At 40.2% G+C, this 20,688-nt stretch overlaps 3 protein-coding genes across 3 annotated transcripts in view; 2 read left to right on the forward strand and 1 right to left on the reverse strand.

Annotated features, from left to right (window-relative positions):
- LOC103507172 (protein GDAP2 homolog) overlaps positions 1 to 17,491 on the reverse strand; it is a 63,097-nt gene extending 45,606 nt beyond the window's left edge. Inside the window, exons 1-3 of the mRNA XM_026822105.1 lie at positions 17,249 to 17,491; positions 16,778 to 16,965; positions 214 to 340 (exon numbers count right to left, since the gene is read on the reverse strand). Of these exons, the coding sequence (XP_026677906.1) occupies positions 214 to 340; positions 16,778 to 16,962 (312 nt within the window). The 5' untranslated portion in view covers positions 16,963 to 16,965; positions 17,249 to 17,491. The remainder of the gene's footprint in view (positions 1 to 213; positions 341 to 16,777; positions 16,966 to 17,248) is intronic.
- LOC108252139 (protein krueppel-like) lies at positions 9,417 to 13,748 on the forward strand. Its single transcript, XM_026822113.1, has 2 exons — positions 9,417 to 9,809; positions 13,407 to 13,748. The coding sequence occupies exons 1-2, from the start codon at positions 9,732 to 9,734 to the stop codon at positions 13,578 to 13,580; spliced, it is 252 nt and encodes an 83-aa protein (XP_026677914.1). The 5' UTR covers positions 9,417 to 9,731; the 3' UTR covers positions 13,581 to 13,748.
- LOC113466568 (zinc finger and SCAN domain-containing protein 31-like) lies at positions 17,054 to 20,084 on the forward strand. Its single transcript, XM_026822106.1, has 6 exons — positions 17,054 to 17,059; positions 17,549 to 17,695; positions 17,993 to 18,390; positions 18,755 to 18,889; positions 19,093 to 19,329; positions 19,828 to 20,084. Exons 1-6 carry the CDS (start codon positions 17,054 to 17,056, stop codon positions 20,024 to 20,026), a joined length of 1,122 nt encoding a protein of 373 aa, XP_026677907.1. The 3' UTR covers positions 20,027 to 20,084.
- Positions 20,085 to 20,688: the final 604 nt, after the last annotated feature.

Here is a 20,688-nt window from a genome sequence, read left to right on the forward strand (position 1 = left end):
TTGAGAAATAGAAAACTGAGAAAAGAGAAAAACATGAGAAAAGATTAGAAAAGCGAAAAACACTTCCACACTCCACAGCCTTCCAACTTCTTCGAGCAGCTGATATCTGATAAGGGATAAGGGATTTTGAAAAACACCTCAAAATGATAAGCGTGCTGCGCTCTGTCGGAATTTGACGGAACTATTTCAAATGTTTGTATTTCTCTCATCCCGTAGCATTTGTTTCAGATGAGGCCCGGCTCTATAAAGAATCTTGTCACTCACGGAATTCTTCTCCGTGAAGTTCTCATTGGTAGGATGAACTACAGCGTCTACACACAAACACGTGATGTCTCCTTCCCTGCAAAACCACAAGATGAAGGAAATTTTACAAAAGTTGTTTCTGTGATTTTTGGTTTCACTATTGCACCCTACAGTGATCATAATCATCATGGAAAAACCAAAAATTTAGAAAAACTAGAAGACCCAAGAGGACACGGTTAGCTCAGTGGTAAAGCGCTTGTTGCCATGTGAAAGGTCCCGGGTTCGAATCCCACCATTGACAAAAAAAAAATTCCACTCGTTTCAACAGGTTACTTTCTGGTGTTCTCGTGTTGACCCAGCACCTAATTGGGAAGTACTGTGTCTCTTATTGCCCATCTGATGCTTTCAACCCAGGACACCCAGGTCCCAGAATGATATGGGTAGGTTTAGGTAATAGGTAGGTACACCTACCCATTGCTATATCTATGTTTGATGGGTATTAAGTAAGCTGTTAAATAGCTAATTTTTTTGCGATTTTTTTAAAAATTCTATACCTCGGCTGGGATTGGAACCGCGGTCTTTTCATTACCAGTCGAGTGACTCGACTACCAGGTATACCAGTGAAGGGTTTAGGTAGTTAAATGCACCCGTTTCCGACGATTCACTTAAGTTAAGCATCGTCGTATGCGGTTGGTATTTGGACAATATTATAATCTGACACATCTGCACAATGGTAGCGCGTCTGCCTTGTAAGAGCTAGTTCGCGGGTTCGAGTCTCGTCCGAGGCCCATCTGATGAGGGATATACTACGACACAGACCACATGAGTCTAATGTAGCAGTTGTTTAATTGCTACGAAATAAAAACGGCGGTGAAACACTAATCTCTTTTTTTTTATTCCCTTATTTTTATTTTTTATTTTATTCTCTTATACTTATACATATATTTTTTTTTATTTTTTTTTTATTCCCGTACATATATTTTATTCTCCTAATTTGATAAGTACAAACGGAGTCACATGCTTAAATCTTCATTTAGCAAAAGCATGACCCCAAAATACACTCGTAAATCAAGACGTACAAAAAATCCATGTGAAACTAAAACGAAAACTCAGCACAGAGATAATGTGGATTTTTAGTTTTCCTGCGAGAAAATATTGTTCTCAAGGAAAATTATTTTAGAAAGGAAATCAGTTTTTCCTTTCTCCTCAATTTCCAGGCTGGAAATAGACACAGGCAAAAATTTTTTTCTTGAATGAAAATGGGAAATAAAGGGGGTGACATAACAAAAGGAAGAAGACACAAAAGTAAAGGAAAAATAAACAACACGTTAATGAATGGATAGAGACTAAGTGTAGCCAGGATAGGGAGACAAAAGAAATGGGGTCACCAGGACTAATTGAACGAACGAAGTGAGGTTTCAACTCGAGGATTTTACCCTAAAGTTCCGTGAAAGACTGATTAGGTAACACCGGAAGTTCCGGGTTCTATTCCGGGCAGAGTCGAAGTTTTTTCTGGTCTATGCCTGAAACTCAGCCTTGTGAGGACACAGTAGCTGGAATCTTCTTTGAATCAGTGGCACAAATATCAGAAATTCTCAAAATAAAAATAAAGAAAGTAAAAAGGCTTACAGCTTCAAAACAGAATAATTCTCTATTTAATTAGAGTCTGTTTCTTACAAGGCGATGAAATTCCATGCCCGCGGTAGGAATACGAAACCTTGCCTGTTTTCAGACATAGGCACAATATTTAGGGCGCCATATAACATACATACATACATACATAGAGCACTGACTCTAGTTTTCCTACGCAAATATCTCAGGCTCTACACATTTGAAACATCATGGCTTGCCGTCCCTTTTTTCTCCCTCTTCTCTTTCACTTTCTCTATCTCATCTTTCTTTTTATTTCTTCTCTTTTTCTTTTTTTCCCCATAAAGTATAGGGAACAGAGGTATACTCGTACTATGTAATGAGAAAGTATTATCATTTTCTCTTTCCTTTCGAGGGAAGATTAGATAAGGGGTGATAGGGAACTTCCCTAACCAACTATCGGTCATAGGCACTCAGGTTGTGGTTATGTACCGTGTTGGAAAATGACGTGTTGGAAAACCACTCTCATTCCAAACTGTAGAAACAATGTTCTGTCTCACCTAGTCCGAGCTCATCTCAACCCGGTACATAACCACAACCTCATTGTCAAGGTGTAGGTACCTATTCTATTCAATCCAAACACTCTTTTCTTGTAGGGGTACTGAATTTTAGAGTACATGCTAAAATGAACCATTCCAAACTGTAAAAATAATGTCCTGTCTCACCTAGTCCGAGCTCATCTCAACCCGGTACATAACCAGAACCTTATTGTCAAGGTGTAGGTACCTATTCTATTCAATCCAAACACTCTTTTCTTGTAGGGGTACTGAATTTTAGAGTACATGCTAAAATGAAAATGCACTTCTTCTTTATAAAATGCAGTTTTTATCCAAGGTTCAAGTGATGAGAAATTTATTGTTATCAAAAGTGAAGTGATATGAAAGTTTTATACCTATTATCAAGAAAGGAAGAGAAAATAATAATAATGTCGAACTTTAAAAAATACCTTGTACCTAGGTAACTACTTATTGCAGTGCCTTCAATTTACTTCTGTTATTTTCAATTTTATATATTTAGGAAGACCTTAAAAAAAAAGTTCCTGAACTCTGTGCCTGCCTTGATCTCATTTCTGTTGTGAATGTTTGCCTGTTTGGAATATATTTCTTACAAAAATTAATAAATGTTTATTTCATATCTCAACATACCTGTTCATGTAGGGTATATTTTACTCTAGGAAGCATTTTACAAGGTTCATGTACACAAAAACATCAAGGCTGAGCATTTCAAATACATATTTACCTACCTATTTAATGTTATTTAATGTAATGAGCTTCCAGCATGTAAGAAAAGGAAGTCACAATTTAATGTTCAAAGTAGACCTAGATTCTATCAATACTGTAAGATATTTTTAGGTAGGCAATACAAATATTTGTTAAAGGCCATAGGTAGTACCTACCTAATATGCAATAATTTTAATTTCATAACTGCTAGCTTTTCCCTGTACCTGGGTACCTACGGATAATTTGCTTTCATGGATTTTTTAAGTAATAAAAGATAGGAACCCAGGTTTGACAAGCAATGGGGTCACATTTCTGTAAGTATGTGGGTCCAATCTCCAATATGTACGTAAGTATACAAACAATTTAAATTTATGGGATCTACTCAGCCTTGTGAGGAAGTTAAGTAGGTAGCTTTGAGTGTGCAAAAAATAATAGTGTCAATACCCAGCAAAAATAGACAAAACCATTTGAGAAAAAATATTAAAATAATTTTTGAGAGACAATGAAATATTAATAAATTTATTTGATGACCTTATGGTATCACTCAGGGTATATACCATCAGACCCAGATAGGAAGATGATGAGTTGTTGACTCTAATACAACAAGAAGGGATGAACAAGAGAGAGAGAGGGAACAGGATTGTTTAGACTGTTGAGAGTAGTTACATGTCATGGGGAGGCAGGGAGGAGGAGGAGGAGGAGAAGGAGGAGGAGGAGGAATAAGTTTTAAAAGAGGAGTATAAGGGCTTAATAGGTAGGTATTAGGTACGTCTCTTAATACTTTTTTTTATAATAAAAAGAGCTCTGTTTGAGGACTTGGGGAGTAAATTTTGAAAAAGTTAGGAGAGATATGCGGCATTCAACCTAAGTTAAGTACATATTTGTTGACGAGGGTCACCACTTGTTCTCAGGTATACGTTTATTTCTATTATTCAAACCTAGGTTGAATTGAATATTATTTTAAAACTGTACAATAGTTACGTAAAGCTTCACTTTCGTCTTACACAAAAAGGCGACGCGACGGACAAAACCACTGGAAAGCAGAAAAATATACGTAAAGCTTCACTTTCGTCTTACACAAAAAGGCGAACGGACAAAACCTCTTTGTCCACTTTACATTAAACTTTGCCCACTTTACAGCACCCTTGCTTTCTAGCGTTGTTATAACCTATAAAACCCATGTTCTTAGTAAGAGCTTTGTAAGAAAAAACTCTTTGCCCACTTTACAGCACCCTTGCTTTCTGACGTTGTTATAACCTATAAAACCCATGTTCTTAGTAAGAGCTTTGTATTCAAACACAATCTTGCCCTACATTTCAGCTCAACCCTACTGAAGGCCTACCTCGTCTCATTTGTCACCCATGCAGGGACAAGCTAGTGGACATTCAGAAGTTTTCACTCCTGGTACGCCGAACTCAAGTCAAGCTAAGTGCCAAAGATGATCTTCAACTTGAAGCAGCAACTCATAAAGCTCTGGAAAATGCTGTGCAACCTTCCACTGATACATCGAGTATTCTGCATGCTATTCTTAGCCAGGTAAGTGCGGGAACAACCGGGGAGGGGCTCTAACCTTCGACTGGGATGTTACAGTGACCTGTGAAATTTTTTACACATACAGAACCAAATACCTACCTATTAGTTATTCTTAGTAAGTAGGTGTCTCCTTCTCTCTCTCTCTCTCTCTCTCTCTCTCTCTCTCTCTCTCTCATTTGATTTCGGTAACACCGGAAGTTCCGGGTTCTATTCCGGGCAGAGTCGAAGTTTTTTCTGGTCTATGCCTGAAACTCAGCCTTGTGAGGACACAGTATGAAAACAAAAGAAAACCCGAAAGAAAGACAGTCTGAAGAACGATGGCAGCTGACACACTACGGCCACAGACCAACCATAAACTAATCAGACATCAAATATTCAATAAGCATATACCCAGTACCACGCTCTGGAGCTGAAAATTAAAGGAAGTAAATAGTGGACTTGATTGGTGCGATCGCACATTGCTTGACTGGATCTTTGCTGTTTACTTGACCATGTTTGATACTGTTTGTTTACATTATTATTTATTGAACTTTTTTGATTACATTAATATCTATTTCTTTACTATCAATTTCAAGTTTTCCAGTTTTCTCTGTCTCTGTTGTACCTGGACTTATACAAATATACATACAGCCAAGATTCAGTCCCTCAAGAGCTTTCTCTTATTAGGACAGTGGTCATTGGTCTATTTCATGAGAGACTCCGCACTTTATATTCCGAGAGCAGAAAAGTGTTGACCAATATTATAGTAGGTACTACGTTTTCTCGGTTTTCTCCGGGCAGAGTAAAAAGTTAGGAGTGAGGGGAAGAAGGGTCATTCGTGGAATAGGGTTCAGGACACTTTTGTTCCAGAAAAGAGCATTCGATAGCCATCGCAAAATGACTGACATTTTTTCCCCCAAGTACAATATTGCAGAGCCTATACTTACAATAGCTTCAATTATAAAGGGACAGCATTAAGCTGAAAAGAACCATTTTGAATGGTTCTTAATACTGTCCAAAGGTAAAGCCTAGCAAACTTTCCATGTTTCCAAGCGAGGAAGCAAATACCAGATCGTATTTATGCTATGATATATGACATAACAAAAGGAAGAAGACACAAAAGTAAAGGAAAAATAAACAACACGTTAATGAATGGGATAGAGACTAAGTGTAGCCAGGATAGGGAGACAAAAGAAATGGGGTCACCAGGACTAATTGAACGAACGAAGTGAGGTTTCAACTCTTCTCTATTTAATTAGAGTCTGTTTCTCACAAGGCGATGAAATTCCATGCCCGCGGTACGAATACGAAACCTTGCCTGTTTTCAGACATAGGCACAATATTTAGGGCGCCATATAACATACATACATAGAGCACTGACTCTAGTTTTCCTACGCAAATATCTCAGGCTCTACACATTTGAAACATCATGGCTTGCCGTCCCTTGGACACAGTAGCTGGAATCTTCTTTGAATCAGTGGCACAAATATCAGAAATTCTCAAAATAAAAATAAAGAAAGTAAAAAGGCTTACAGCTTCAAAACAGAATAATTCTCTATTTAATTAGAGTCTGTTTCTTACAAGGCGATGAAATTCCATGCCCGCGGTAGGAATACGAAACCTTGCCTGTTTTCAGACATAGGCACAATATTTAGGGCGCCATATAACATACATACATACATACATAGAGCACTGACTCTAGTTTTCCTACGCAAATATCTCAGGCTCTACACATTTGAAACATCATGGCTTGCCGTCCCTTTTTTCTCCCTCTTCTCTTTCACTTTCTCTATCTCATCTTTCTTTTTATTTCTTCTCTTTTTCTTTTTTCCCCATAAAGTATAGGGAACAGAGTTATACTCGTACTATGTAATGAGAAAGTATTATCATTTTCTCTTTCCTTTCGAGGGAAGATTAGATAAGGGGTGATAGGGAACTTCCCTAACCAACTATCGGTCATAGGCACTCAGGTTGTGGTTATGTACCGTGTTGGAAAATGACGTGTTGTAAGACATAGGTACCTAATTATAAGGATGGTTATCAGAACGGCCGATGGCTTTCTCCTATCCTGTCTTCCTTTCCTACCTCCGCTTTCGGGACGATAAGACCTTAGCCATTACAGTTCCCTCTGTCTGCTGTATCTATCCCTCTATCAAAAATAATAATAATAATAATAAAAATGGGGTTTTCGACTCCATAATCCTTAGATTTAGACATTTTAGACCTCTGCAATCTCTGCATCTATTCGACCTAATGCCTATAACCTAGGGCCTAGGGGTATTTAGGTGTAGGGGCAAACAGCCCCAAAAGATTTGTTAAGCTTGTACGAATCTAGGAATTTTGGCTACACCGGAAGTTCCGGGTTCTATTCCGGGCAGAGTCGAAGTTTTTTCTGGTCTATGCCTGAAACTCAGCCTTGTGAGGACACAGTAGTTCTTTTTGAAATATTTGTTACTTATTAGGCTTGAGTCTAGAGAATTTTATTAAAAAGTTTACCTATTTCTTTGTTCAACTTTAGATAGGAGATTGTCTATGCTGAGTCTCCAAGCATGCTCAGAAGTTGAAAAACATTATAAAATATCAGATTGTAGACCTAAGGTAAAAGAAGAGAAATTGATCTTTATCAATCAAGTGTGTCAGTATTAAATCAGTTTTATAGCAAAAACAATAAAGCCTCTAGAAAGCAACACAGCTAGGAGATCAACAAACAATAAATTGTTCATAGTCGCACCTTATCACCTGATGAAAATGAATTATTTGTGCATTACGTCATAGGCATGACTTTTGTGGCCATTGCAGCATTATAATAAAATTGTCAGCCTCTTTCTACCTTACATTTTGATGATTATGCTTATAGGTAAACTATTTTTGCTTGTAATGCCACCACTAGTCACTCGAACACAACTTCAACCCCATCAGGAATACTTTACCTATACTGATTGACTAAAAACTCTCATTATGTCAACTGATCTCTTGTATGCTAGGTAGTACAATAAACACTAAGCTAGAGAGGCTCCTTAACAGTATCATCACTAATTTCACTAGTTGTTATGTATACGCTGAAGACCTAACCACCTAACTTTTCAGTTCTTGAAGCACATGGACTTGAACAAATTGATCAAGGGACAATAAACATGCTCTACGGTTCAACATTTACAAAACATAAATAATAAGTAGGTAGCTGTGAAAGTCCTAAAGAGTGATAAACACAGATGGTCTCTCTGAGATGAGAAAGCATACACCCTTCTTACCCTGGTTGCAATTGAACTAAATAAAAGAGAGCCTTTTCAAATGGGTAAAACACTGGAACATACAAAAATTTAACAACTTAAAAGACACACATACGAATTTGAGCTAGAATCATGAAGAAACACAAGGAAAATTCACTCTTGTTTCTGTACAAGGAGGATAGTAGTGATGTGACGATTGTGAAGCAAGAGGTTGAGAGCACCAAGTTACCCAGGTAAGGCGAGCAGAACTCTTGTTGAATGGAGGAAGTGAGTTGAAAGTTTTAATTCGACCATTTTCCGGTTGTCTGATCCTTACACCATAACTTTGGAATAATAGACTATTAAGTGAAAGATAACTAGGGGAGGTAACGCCAAGCCGGAGGCGTTCTATATACTACCTAACCTTTAGAGCTCCATTGTCATGTGGACTATTTCTCAAATAAATCAGGATAAAGTGTCATGCCTAGGTTCGAACCCACGCCCTCGTGTATACCAGGCGAGCCTCTTGACCACTACCCCACCAAAGCAGCATCCACTTGTCCAAATTTGACTGAAAATTTTAAAATTGTACTTTACTTTTCTTTTTCAGTCCTGCCAAATCACCTGCAAAATCCAAAGCTGGCAGCATTGTAGTGAAAAGCCTGGAGCATCTGAAGGACCTGAAAGTGACGAAGAAAAAGACCGTCTATGATCGGAGGAAGAATGGGCCGAAACCATACCAGTGCGCGATCTGCCCCCGGGGTTACTATTCGGACATAGGCCTGCAGAATCATCTGTGGAGTCATCGGAAAATACTAAAGAACTCTAACGTTGTGAATAGAGACGAGTAAGTTAAGATGTTATCATCTATTTATTCAGTATGTAGTTCAATGATCAAAGCTTTGAACTGAAGACAGGCACTTGTTGGATTTTTTAGTTTTTGTTTTGCTTTGATTTTTGTTTTGTTTTATTATTATTATATTTTAGGGGATCTATTACACCTTTACAGAGGACCTTAGAGAGAGAGAGGATGGAGAAAAGAGGAAGCATTGGATAGACGAAAATGGAGGAGGAGAAAACGAGATGGAAACGCCGACCCCAAAGAAAATTGGGATAAGGTAGAGTAAAAGGAGAAGAAGATTACACTTTCATAATAAGATTGTTCGCCGCGATTTGCCTACTTGTGTCTCTCTACATTACTCCACTTGGATTAGGTACTGACTTATTTTTCTTCCTGCCCCACAGGGAGAAAGTCAATTGGAAGAAGACGAAGATCACGGCCAGCAATTTGCTCTCGTATAACAATGCTATGTTCTCGTCTGGCACTAGATACCAATGTCCTTTGTGTAACAAGAAGATCAACACCAAGTCCAACTTGAGACGACACTTACAGGCACACAAACCAAAGGGCAAACACACCTGTGAGATCTGCTTTCGAATGTAAGTATGTTTTATTACGTTGAAATTACACGCCAACTCGACTGTCTGACAGAAATAGGCCTGTCAAACCTTCAACCTTCTGAACGTGTTTGATGAAAAAAGCTTCCAATTTGTGTTCAGATTGTCTGAGAGACCTTAAATCGGAATCTTTTTCTGTCTCACACGTTTGACGTACGTATTAGGTCTGTCAGTCGGAGAATTTTCTGAATAATGTATTAGGTAGGTATCTAAACTGGAAGCAGGCGGCGAAACCGGTCATGCCTTTGAAGGGTCCCCTCTTTTCTTAAAAAGCAGGATTCTCCTGAAAGAGCTCTGCCACCACTGATCCCTTCTTTCCTCTTTCAGTTTCAAGACGGAAATTAACCTCACTCGACACCTGGAGTGTCACGATACGGTAGAGCTATCGTGTCCCGACTGTAACCGAGTTTACCCGACGAATAGTACGCTGCGCGCGCATATGATCTCGCATAGCACCGAGCGACCTCACAACTGCCCGCACTGTGAGAAGACTTTCAAGAGGAATCAAGATCTCAAGGTAAGCGCTAAGTCGCCGGTTCGATTCCCACTCGAGGCGAACTTTAGCCAATTTTGGCTCGAATATAGTCCACATTTTATCATTAGGTATAGTGATCATAATGTGTTCATAAAATGCCTTCAAGAGACAGAAAAAAAGAATTCCCTTAAATCAAGAACAAAAGAGACTTGTTTTCAGAGAAAAACAAAACAAAGAACAAAAGGTAACTCAGCATGACCCCTCTGCTATGGCACTGTGAGAAGACTTTCAAGAGGAATCAAGATCTCAAGGTAAGCGCTAGGTTGCCGGTTCGATTCCCACTCGAGGCGAACTTTAGCCTAAAAAAACAAGGTTCATTTTCGAAAAGGCTGGCTTTCTCCCATCCTGTCCTCCTTTTCTCTTCGATTTCGGGAGGATAAGACTGTATAAGACATCTGTTCTTACAGATCTCTCGGTCAAACCTCTACCTATGTAGCCCTCGTTAGAGCCCGTTCCCACTTGTCGTGAGTTTCAAGCCCCATAGGTTTTATACTTCTACACATCAATGTGCTAGGTACAGCCCCTTGCTAGTGCGCATGCAACCACCCTAACCATCACGCACCTATATCTCCCTCACATGTGCATGCCTATAATGAAAACAACGCGAAAGTATTGACCGGTATTCTGCTAGGAAACAGCTGCGCGCGACACACATATTTTCACAACCTATCTGCGTCCTAACATCATCTCTTCCTTGCTCCCTGCTCTGTACAGCAGTATAGTTTTGACCTTTGTAGTTACCTCGTCAGGTAGTCTTCCCTTATTTACGTTTGAAATTTCTATTGCGTACTACAGCAGTTTGCATTTCTGCAGTATTTAAATGTAGTTTTGAACATTTACCTATTCGCATAAGGTATCTTCAAACAATTTAGTTCGAAATCGCTCGTACTGTAGTATAGTCTTGAGATCGCTACTCCTCTGCTTACTAAAGTAGGTACAGTTTTGATCAACCAACCTGTAGTGGTCAGCGCGGTTGGCTTCGAATGTGGAGTCCGTGGTTTGAGTCCAAGACGTAGGTATAATGTAGCACAGAATCAAGGAACGACATTTGTGACAAGTACCCATTCTTGTTTAATTAAAGTACTTATTCGTGTTTAATTCGTGTGTATTTTTGAGCATTATAAAACGGTTATCTCCTCAATGTAAGAAAACTTCATGGTTTCGTAATCTCCCGTACCGAAAAGGCGTAAATTTCGTCACATAAGGTACCTATACACTTTCCGGTCTTTCCCCGTACCCACAAGTTTCCTGTCCGAAACTTCCATACGGTAAATTCCCGTACCGCAGAGATGGCAATGTCCTGCTGTCGTCTGTGTGCAGAGAAGTGTCAGCCTGGCGTAGACAGTGTCGATTTATTTGGACCGCCAAAGGCAGGAGGATGGAGGGTGAAGATACGAAAATATCTTCGGATTGAGGTAAGATCTAGGAAGGATTGGAGGAGGAGGAGGAGGAGGAGAGAGAGAGAGAGGGAACAGGATTGTTTAGACTGTTGAGAGTAGTTACATGTCATGGGGAGGCAGGGAGGAGGAGGAGGAGGAGAAGGAGGAGGAGGAGGAATAAGTTTTAAAAGAGGAGTATAAGGGCTTAATAGGTAGGTATTAGGTACGTCTCTTAATACTTTTTTTTATAATAAAAAGAGCTCTGTTTGAGGACTTGGGGAGTAAATTTTGAAAAAGTTAGGAGAGATATGCGGCATTCAACCTAAGTTAAGTACATATTTGTTGACGAGGGTCACCACTTGTTCTCAGGTATACGTTTATTTCTATTATTCAAACCTAGGTTGAATTGAATATTATTTTAAAACTGTACAATAGTTACGTAAAGCTTCACTTTCGTCTTACACAAAAAGGCGACGCGACGGACAAAACCACTGGAAAGCAGAAAAAACTCTTTGCCCACTTTACAGCACCCTTGCTTTCTGACGTTGTTATAACCTATAAAACCCATGTTCTTAGTAAGAGCTTTGTATTCAAACACAATCTTGCCCTACATTTCAGCTCAACCCTACTGAAGGCCTACCTCGTCTCATTTGTCACCCATGCAGGGACAAGCTAGTGGACATTCAGAAGTTTTCACTCCTGGTACGCCGAACTCAAGTCAAGCTAAGTGCCAAAGATGATCTTCAACTTGAAGCAGCAACTCATAAAGCTCTGGAAAATGCTGTGCAACCTTCCACCGATACATCGAGTATTCTGCATGCTATTCTTAGCCAGGTAAGTGCGGGGACAACCGGGGAGGGGCTCTAACCTTCGACTGGGATGTTACCTACAGTGACCTGTGAAATTTTTTACACATACAGAACCAAATACCTACCTATTAGTTATTCTTAGTAAGTAGGTATCTCCTCTCTCTCTCTCTCGTCCCATCAGAAAGCATTAATTAATTAAAACCCAAAATCCCTTTTCACAATTTTAATTTTCTCTGTAATATTACTTACCTATGGTCGATAAGGTGCCATATTGTCCTCATCGAATAGGAACCAATATTTTCGTTTTTCATTCCTCAGGCCAGCACTGCTCCTAAGAAGTCCACTCCTGTCAAAAAGGTCATCACTTTACCTCCACCGCTTGTTCCCATATCCTCTCTCACTTCGACCTCCACTACAACCTCCACTACTCCAGCACCAGTCATCAAGGAAGAACCATACGATGCTTCCTACGAGGTAGTAAACATAAAGCCGGAGCCACTAGACCCTCCAGGTGAGGATGAGTATGTCTTGCCGGACACGGAACGACCTGTGGATGTGAAAGAGGAGCCAGTGGATGAGGAAGAAGTGGTTGACCAAGAGGATATGGAGGAGTTAGTGGAGGAAGAGGATATGGAGCCCTCTTTCTACCAGGTATAGGTACCAGTGAAGGGTTTAGGTACCTACCTAGTTAAATGCACCCGTTTCCGACGATGCACTTAAATTTATTAAGCATCGTCGTATGCGGTTGGTATTCGGACAATATTATAATCTGACACATCTGCACAATGGTAGCGCGTCTGCCTTGTAAGAGCTAGTTCGCGGGTTCGAGTCTCGTCCGAGGCGGATTTTACCCTAAATACAAGACATATAAGGATGGTTATCAGAACGGCCGATGGCTTTCTGCTATCCTGTCTTCCTTTCCTACCTTCGCTTTCGGGACGATAAGAAAAAGAAAAAAAAATGGGGTTCCATAATCCTTAGATTTAGACATTTTAGACCTCTGCATCTATTCGACCTAATGCCTATAACCTAGGGCCTAGGGGTATTTAGGTGTAGGGGCCACAAAAGATTTGTTAAGCTTGTACGAATCTAGGGGTTTTGGCTCGAAAATAATATATAGTCCACATTATATCATTAGGTATAGTGATCATAATGTGTTCATAAAATGCCTTCAAGAGAGAGAAAAAAAGAACTCCCTTAAATCAAGAACAAAAGAGACTTGTTTTCAGAGAAAAACAAAACAAAGAACAAAAGGTAACTCAGCATGACCCCTCTGCTATGCATGAGAGTGTTCCCACTACACACGACACGATTTTTCTTTTCGAACGCCCTACAAACTAGAAGCACAGGGATACGATAGACATGCTATGACACAGTGTTTCTGATTTCAGTTTCACTTGAACCAGCACACGGGGGAGCGTCCATACAAGTGCCCCTTCTGTCCCAGGACGTTCGCAAGTTCCGGCAATTGCTTCTCGCATAGGAAACGCATGCATGAAGGAGAAACTCTGCCAGATATCAGCCTGGATGAGATGTCGGACAATGAAACTGAAGAGGCCAACTGAACAAGTACCTGAGGGATGATCTGTCTCAGGATGTGATATATGACGAGACGGGAAGTGGATTTTGTTTCATCTCGTGGAATCACGAGGTGAGACAAGGTCCTTTCTCGTCTCGTCTCATGAGAAATGGTCATTTTTAGCACGTCCTTCCTTTATTATTACGACAGTAATAAAAAAAAGGTATAGTAGACGGGCTATTGTATTCGCTTCGGTGTCGTCAGTCTGTCTGTCAGTCGGTCTGTCTGTCCCCATAGATCCATAGAAGGACTTATCCAAACCTGATCGACCTATATATCAAATTAAAGGGAACTTCTGAATCACCCGCATTCACAAAATACTGAAAAGGAAAAGGTAAAGTCTTTCATGTTATTTCATAGCTTAGGTTACCTTAGGTACACGTAGGTACGTACCTACTATTAGGATTTTTATGCAAAAAAAAAAAAAAAAAAAAAAAAAAAAAACCCCGTTCGTATTTTGGATGATAAGACATCTGTTCTTACAGATCTCTCGGTCAAACCTCTAACCTATGTAGCCCTCGTTAGAGCCCGTTCCCACTTGTCGTGAGTTTCACCCAACTTTTTACCGAATGTCATGTAGGCAATGTAATTTAAATGAGAGTGTTCCCACTACAAACGACACGATTTTTCTTTTCGAACGCCCTACAAACTAGAAGCACAGGGACACACTATACGATAGACATGCTATGACACAGTGTTTCTGATTTCAGTTTCACTTGAACCAGCACACGGGGGAGCGTCCATACAAGTGCCCCTTAAAATCGCTCGTACTGTAGTATAGTCTTGAGATCGCTACTCCTCTGCTCACTAAAGTAGGTACAGTTTTGATCAACCAACCTGTAGTGGTCAGCGCGGTTGGCTTCGAATGTGGAGTCCGTGGTTTGAGTCCAAGACGTAGGTATAATGTAGCACAGAATCAAGGAACGACATTTGTGACAAGTACCCATTCTTGTTTAATTAAAGTACTTATTCGTGTTTAATTCGTGTGTATTTTTGAGCATTATAAAACGGTTATCTCCTCAATGTAAGAAAACTTCATGGTTTCGTAATCTCCCGTACCGAAAAGGCGTAAATTTCGTCACATAAGGTACCTATACACTTTCCGGTCTTTCCCCGTACCCACAAGTTTCCTGTCCGAAACTTCCATACGGTAAATTCCCGTACCGCAGAGATGGCAATGTCCTGCTGTCGTCTGTGTGCAGAGAAGTGTCAGCCTGGCGTAGACAGTGTCGATTTATTTGGACCGCCAAAGGCAGGAGGATGGAGGGTGAAGATACGAAAATATCTTCGGATTGAGGTAAGATCTAGGAAGGATTGGAGGAGGAGAAATTGCTCGTACTGTAGTATAGTCTTGAGATCGCTACTCCTCTGCTTACTAAAGTAGGTACAGTTTTGATCAACCAACCTGTAGTGGTCAGCGCGGTTGGCTTCGAATGTGGAGTCCGTGGTTCGAGTTCAAGACGTAGGTATAATCTAGCACAGAATCAAGGAACGACATTTGTGACAAGTACCCATTCTTGTTTAATTAAAGTATATACTTATTCGTGTTTAACTCGTGTGTATTTTTGAGCATTATAAAACGGTTATCTTCTCAATGTAAAAAAACTTCATAGTTTCGTAATCTCCCGTACCGAAAAGGCGTAAATTTCGTCACATAAGGTACCTACACTTTCCGGTCTTTCCCCGTACCCACAAGTTTCCTGTCCGAAACTTCCATACGGTAAATTCCCGTGGGAAAATTCCCCCGAACCGCAGAGATGGCAATGTCCTGCTGTCGTCTGTGTGCAGAGAAGAGTCAGCCTGGCGTAGACAGTGTCGATTTGTTTGGACCGCCAAAGGCAGGAGGATGGAGGGTGAAGATACGAAAATATCTTCGGATTGAGGTAAGATCTAGGAAGGATTGGAGGAGGAGGAGGAGGAGGAGGAGAAAGAGAGACAGAGAGAGAAAGAGAGAGAGAGAGAGAGAGAGAGAGAGAGAGAGAGAGAGAGGGAACAGGATTGTTCAGACTGTTGAGAGTAGTTACATGTCATGGGGAGGCAGGGAGGAGGAGGAGGAGGAATAAGTTTTAAAAGAGGAGTATAAGGGCTTAGTAGGTAGGTATTAGGTACGTCTCTTATTACTTTTTTACTTTCTATTTTATAATAAAAAGAGCTCTGTTTGAGGACTTGGGGAGTAAATTTTGAATAAGTTAGGAGAGATATGCGGCATTTAACCTAGTTAAGTACATATTTGTTGACGAGGGTCACCACTTGTTCTCAGGTATACGTTTATTTCTATTATTCAAACCTAGGTTGAATTGAATATTGTTTTAAAACAGTAAAACTGTACAATAGTTACGTAAAGCTTCACTTTCGTCTTACACAAAAAGGCGACGCGACGGACAAAACCACTGGAAAGCAGAAAAACTCTTTGTCCACTTTACATTAAACTTTGCCCACTTTACAACTTTGCCCACTTTACAGCACCCTTGCTTTCTAGCGTTGTTATAACCTATAAAACCCATGTTCTTAGTAAGAGCTTTGTAATATTGATTGCATAGATATCATTATTACATATATAATATCTACAATGATGATATTGAAAATTTACATGAGCATAGGTACTATCTGAGAATGAAACTGAAATATTATATTTAATGAACTCCCCATCCGTGGCACAAGCTTCGGCTTTTACGGATGGGTATACCATTTGTTAACAATTTTTTTTTTTTGATGAGAGAGTTGTGTTCTGAAAAATCAATAAATGGAAACTTATAAAATTAAAATTAAATTAAAATTCAAACACAATCTTGCTCTCCATTTCAGCTCAACCCTACTGAAGGCCTACCTCGTCTCATTTGTCACCCATGCAGGGACAAGCTAGTGGATGAACACCACTAGTCCTATTGTCATAATTATAGTGTCAACATCAACCATGGACAAAAGTATAGAAGTACACTATGGAAATCTTGATCTACACCACATCCAAATCTAGGTACATAACTTACCATAAGATGACTCGGTTGTTCAAGGTGGGGTTGAAAGGGAATGGGGATGATTTGTACCCCGTCTCCACTGACTTGTGGGATGAACACTACTAGTCCTATTGTCATATAGTGTCAACATCAACCATGGACAAAAGTATAGAAGTATACCTACTATGGAAATCTTGATGTACACCACATCCAAATCTACATAACTTACCATAAGATGACTCGGTTGTTCAAGGTGGGGTTGAAAGGGAATGGGGATGATTTGTACCCCGTCTCCACTGACTTGTAATAATGAGACTGCTGTACAATTGGTTGTGTCTGGCCCCATTTCTTCAACTCGTTTACTTTGATCAGCTTGGGCAAAATGCCATTCAGTTCCTCCATTACTTGCACCATTCACTGAAAATAAAATAACAGAGAAACTTTAGTATGACCATCACACCATGCAGTCAGATGAGATCATAGACTTATTTATTTTTTCTCTAAGATGCGAGTTCTATCACTGATTTTTTTTTTTTTTTTTTTTTCCAGCAGTGAATCAACAGCTACCTACATACCTACATTAGACTAAGAAACTAAATAATGGTCTCAAGTTTACATATTCTTTTTGAAATATTTGTTACTTTGTGTGAACATTAGGCTTGAGTCTAGAGAATTTTATTAAAATGTTTACATTGTTTACCTATTTCTTTGTTCAACTTTAGATAGGAGTTGTCTATGCTGAGTCTCCAAGCATGCTCAGAAGTTGAAAAACATTATAATATGAGATTGTAGACCCAAGGTAAAAGAAGAGAAATTGGTCTTTATCAATCAAGTGTGTCAGTATTAAATCAGTTTTATGGCAAAAACAATAAAGCCTCTAGAAAGCAACAGAGCTAGGTGATCAACAAACAAGAAATTGTTCATAGTCGCACCTTATCACCTGATGAAAATGAATTATTTGTGCATTACGTCATAGGCATGACTTTTGTGGCCATTGCAGCAGTTTTCACTCCTGGTACGCCGAACTCAAGTCAAGCTAAGTGCCAAAGATGATCTTCAATTGGAAGCAGCAACTCATAAAGCTCTGGAAAATGCTGTGCAACCTTCCACCGATACATCGAGTATTCTGCATGCTATTCTTAGCCAGGTAAGTGCGGGGACAACCGGGGAGGGGCTCTAACCTTCGACTGGGATGTTACCTACAGTGACCTGTGAAATTTTTTACACATACAGAACCAAATACCTACCTATTAGTTATTCTTAGTAAGTAGGTATCTCCTCTCTCTCTCTCTCGTCCCATCAGAAAGCATTAATTAATTAAAACCCAAAATCCCTTTTCACAATTTTAATTTTCTCTGTAATACCTATTACGTACCTATGGTCCATAAGGTGCCATATTGTCCTCATCGAATAGGAACCAATATTTTCGTTTTTCATTCCTCAGACCAGCACCGCTCCTAAGAAGTCCACTCCTGTCAAAAAGGTCATCACTTTACCTCCACCACTCGTTCCCATATCCTCTCTCACTGCGACCTCCACTACTCCAGCACCAGTCATCAAGGAAGAACCATACGATGCTTCCTACGAGGTAGTAAACATAAAGCCGGAGCCACTAGACCCTCCAGGAGAGGATGAGTATGTCTTGCCGGACACGGAACGACTTGTGGATGTGAAAGAGGAGCCAGTGGATGAGGAAGAAGTGGTTGACCAAGAGGATATGGAGGAGTTAGTGGAGGAAGAGGATATGGAGGTGACAGTGGATCCCATGATGTTTCTGTACAAGGAGGATAGTAGTGATGTGACGATTGTGAAGCAAGAGGTTGAGAGCACCAAGTTACCCAGGTAAGGCGGGAGGAACTCTTGTTGAATGGAGGAAGTGAGTTGAAAGTTTTAATTCGACCATTTTCCGATTGTCTGATGTTTGGTCCTTACACCATAACTTTGGAATAATAGACTATTAAGTGAAAGATAACACTAGGGGAGGTAACGCCAAGCCGGAGGCGTTCTATACTACCTAACCTTTAGAGCTCCATTATCATGTGGGGCTATTTCTCAAATAAATCAGGATAAAGTGTCATGCCTAGGATCGAACCCACGCCCTCGTGTATACCAGGCGAGCCTCTTGACCACTACCCCACCAAAGCAGCATCCACTTGTCCAAATTTGACTGAAAATTTTAAATTTGCACTTTACTTTTCTTTTTCAGTCCTGCCAAATCACCTGCGAAACCCAAAGCGGGCAGCATTGTAGTGAAAAGCCTGGAGCATCTGAAGGACCTGAAAGTGACGAAGAAAAAGACCGTCTATGATCGGAGGAAGAATGGGCGCGCCAAGCCGGAGGCGTTCTATACTACCTAATCTTTAGAGCTCCATTATCATATGGGCTATTTCTCAAATAAATCAGGATAAAGTGTCATGCCTAGGATCAAACCTACGCCCTCGTGTATACCAGGCGAGCCTCTTGACCACTACGCCACCAAGGCAGCATCCACTTGTCCAAATTTGACTGAAAATTTTAAAATTGTACTTTACTTTTCTTTTTCAGTCCTGCCAAATCACCTGCAAAATCCAAAGCTGGCAGCATTGTAGTGAAAAGCCTGGAGCATCTGAAGGACCTGAAAGTGACGAAGAAAAAGACCGTCTATGATCGGAGGAAGAATGGGCCGAAACCATACCAGTGCGCGATCTGCCCCCGGGGTTACTATTCGGACATAGGCCTGCAGAATCATCTGTGGAGTCATCGGAAAATACTAAAGAACTCTAACGTTGTGAATAGAGACGAGTAAGTTAAGATGTTATCATCTATTTATTCAGTATGTAGTTCAATGATCAAAGCTTTGAACTGAAGACAGGCACTTGTTGGATTTTTTAGTTTTTGTTTTGCTTTGATTTTTGTTTTGTTTTATTATTATTATATTTTAGGGGATCTATTACACCTTTACAGAGGACCTTAGAGAGAGAGAGGATGGAGAAAAGAGGAAGCATTGGATAGACGAAAATGGAGGAGTAGAAAACGAGATGGAAACGCCGACCCCAAAGAAAATTGGGATAAGGTAGAGTAAAAGGAGAAGAAGATTACAGTTTCGTAATAAGATTGTTCGCCGCGATTTACCTAACTTGTGTCACTCTACATTACTCCACTTGGATTAGGTACTAACTTATTTTTCTTCCTGCCCCACAGGGAGAAAGTCAATTGGAAGAAGACGAAGATCATACTTGTGTCTCTCTACATTACTCCACTTGGATTAGGTACTGACTTATTTTTCTTCCTGCCCCACAGGGAGAAAGTCAATTGGAAGAAGACGAAGATCACGGCCAGCAATTTGCTCTCGTATAACAATGCCATGTTCTCGTCTGGCACTAGATACCAATGTCCTTTGTGTAACAAGAAGATCAACACCAAGTCCAACTTGAGACGACACTTACAGGCACACAAACCAAAGGGCAAACACACCTGTGAGATCTGCTTTCGAATGTAAGTATGTTTCATTACGTTGAAATTACACTCCAACAGAAATAGGCTGTCAAACGTGTTTGATGAAAAAAGCTTCCAATTTGTGTTCAGATCGTCTGAGAGAAATCAGAAAGCATTAATTAATTAAAATCCAAAATCCCTTTTCACAATTTTAATTTTCTCTGTAATATTACTTACCTATGGTCGATAAGGTGCCATATTGTCCTCACCGAATAGGAACCAATATTTTCGTTTTTCATTCCTCAGGCCAGCACTGCTCCTAAGAAGTCCACTCCTGTCAAAAAGGTCATCACTTTACCTCCACCGCTTGTTCCCATATCCTCTCTCACTTCGACCTCCACTACAACCTCCACTACTCCAGCACCAGTCATCAAGGAAGAACCATACGATGCTTCCTACGAGGTAGTAAACATAAAGCCGGAGCCACTAGACCCTCCAGGAGAGGATGAGTATGTCTTGCCGGACACGGAACGACTTGTGGATGTGAAAGAGGAGCCAGTGGATGAGGAAGAAGTGGTTGACCAAGAGGATATGGAGGAGTTAGTGGAGGAAGAGGATATGGAGGTGACAGTGGATCCCATGATGTTTCTGTACAAGGAGGATAGTAGTGATGTGACGATTGTGAAGCAAGAGGTTGAGAGCACCAAGTTACCCAGGTAAGGCGAG

The sequence above is a fragment of the Diaphorina citri genome, unplaced genomic scaffold (genome assembly GCF_000475195.1).
Source record: "Diaphorina citri unplaced genomic scaffold, Diaci psyllid genome assembly version 1.1 scaffold294, whole genome shotgun sequence".
NCBI lineage: Eukaryota > Metazoa > Arthropoda > Insecta > Hemiptera > Psyllidae > Diaphorina > Diaphorina citri.

Coding starts and splice junctions, on each gene's coding strand:
- LOC108252139 (XM_026822113.1), top strand. CDS start 9,732: ATGATCTCGCATAGCACCGAGCGACCTCACAACTGCCCGCACTGTGAG. Junction 9,810..13,406: donor AGAGGAATCAAGATCTCAAG/GTAAGCGCTAAG, acceptor TTCTGATTTCAG/TTTCACTTGAACCAGCACAC.
- LOC113466568 (XM_026822106.1), top strand. Junction 17,696..17,992: donor TGCATGCTATTCTTAGCCAG/GTAAGTGCGGGG, acceptor TTCATTCCTCAG/ACCAGCACCGCTCCTAAGAA. Junction 19,330..19,827: donor AACGTTGTGAATAGAGACGA/GTAAGTTAAGAT, acceptor CCTGCCCCACAG/GGAGAAAGTCAATTGGAAGA.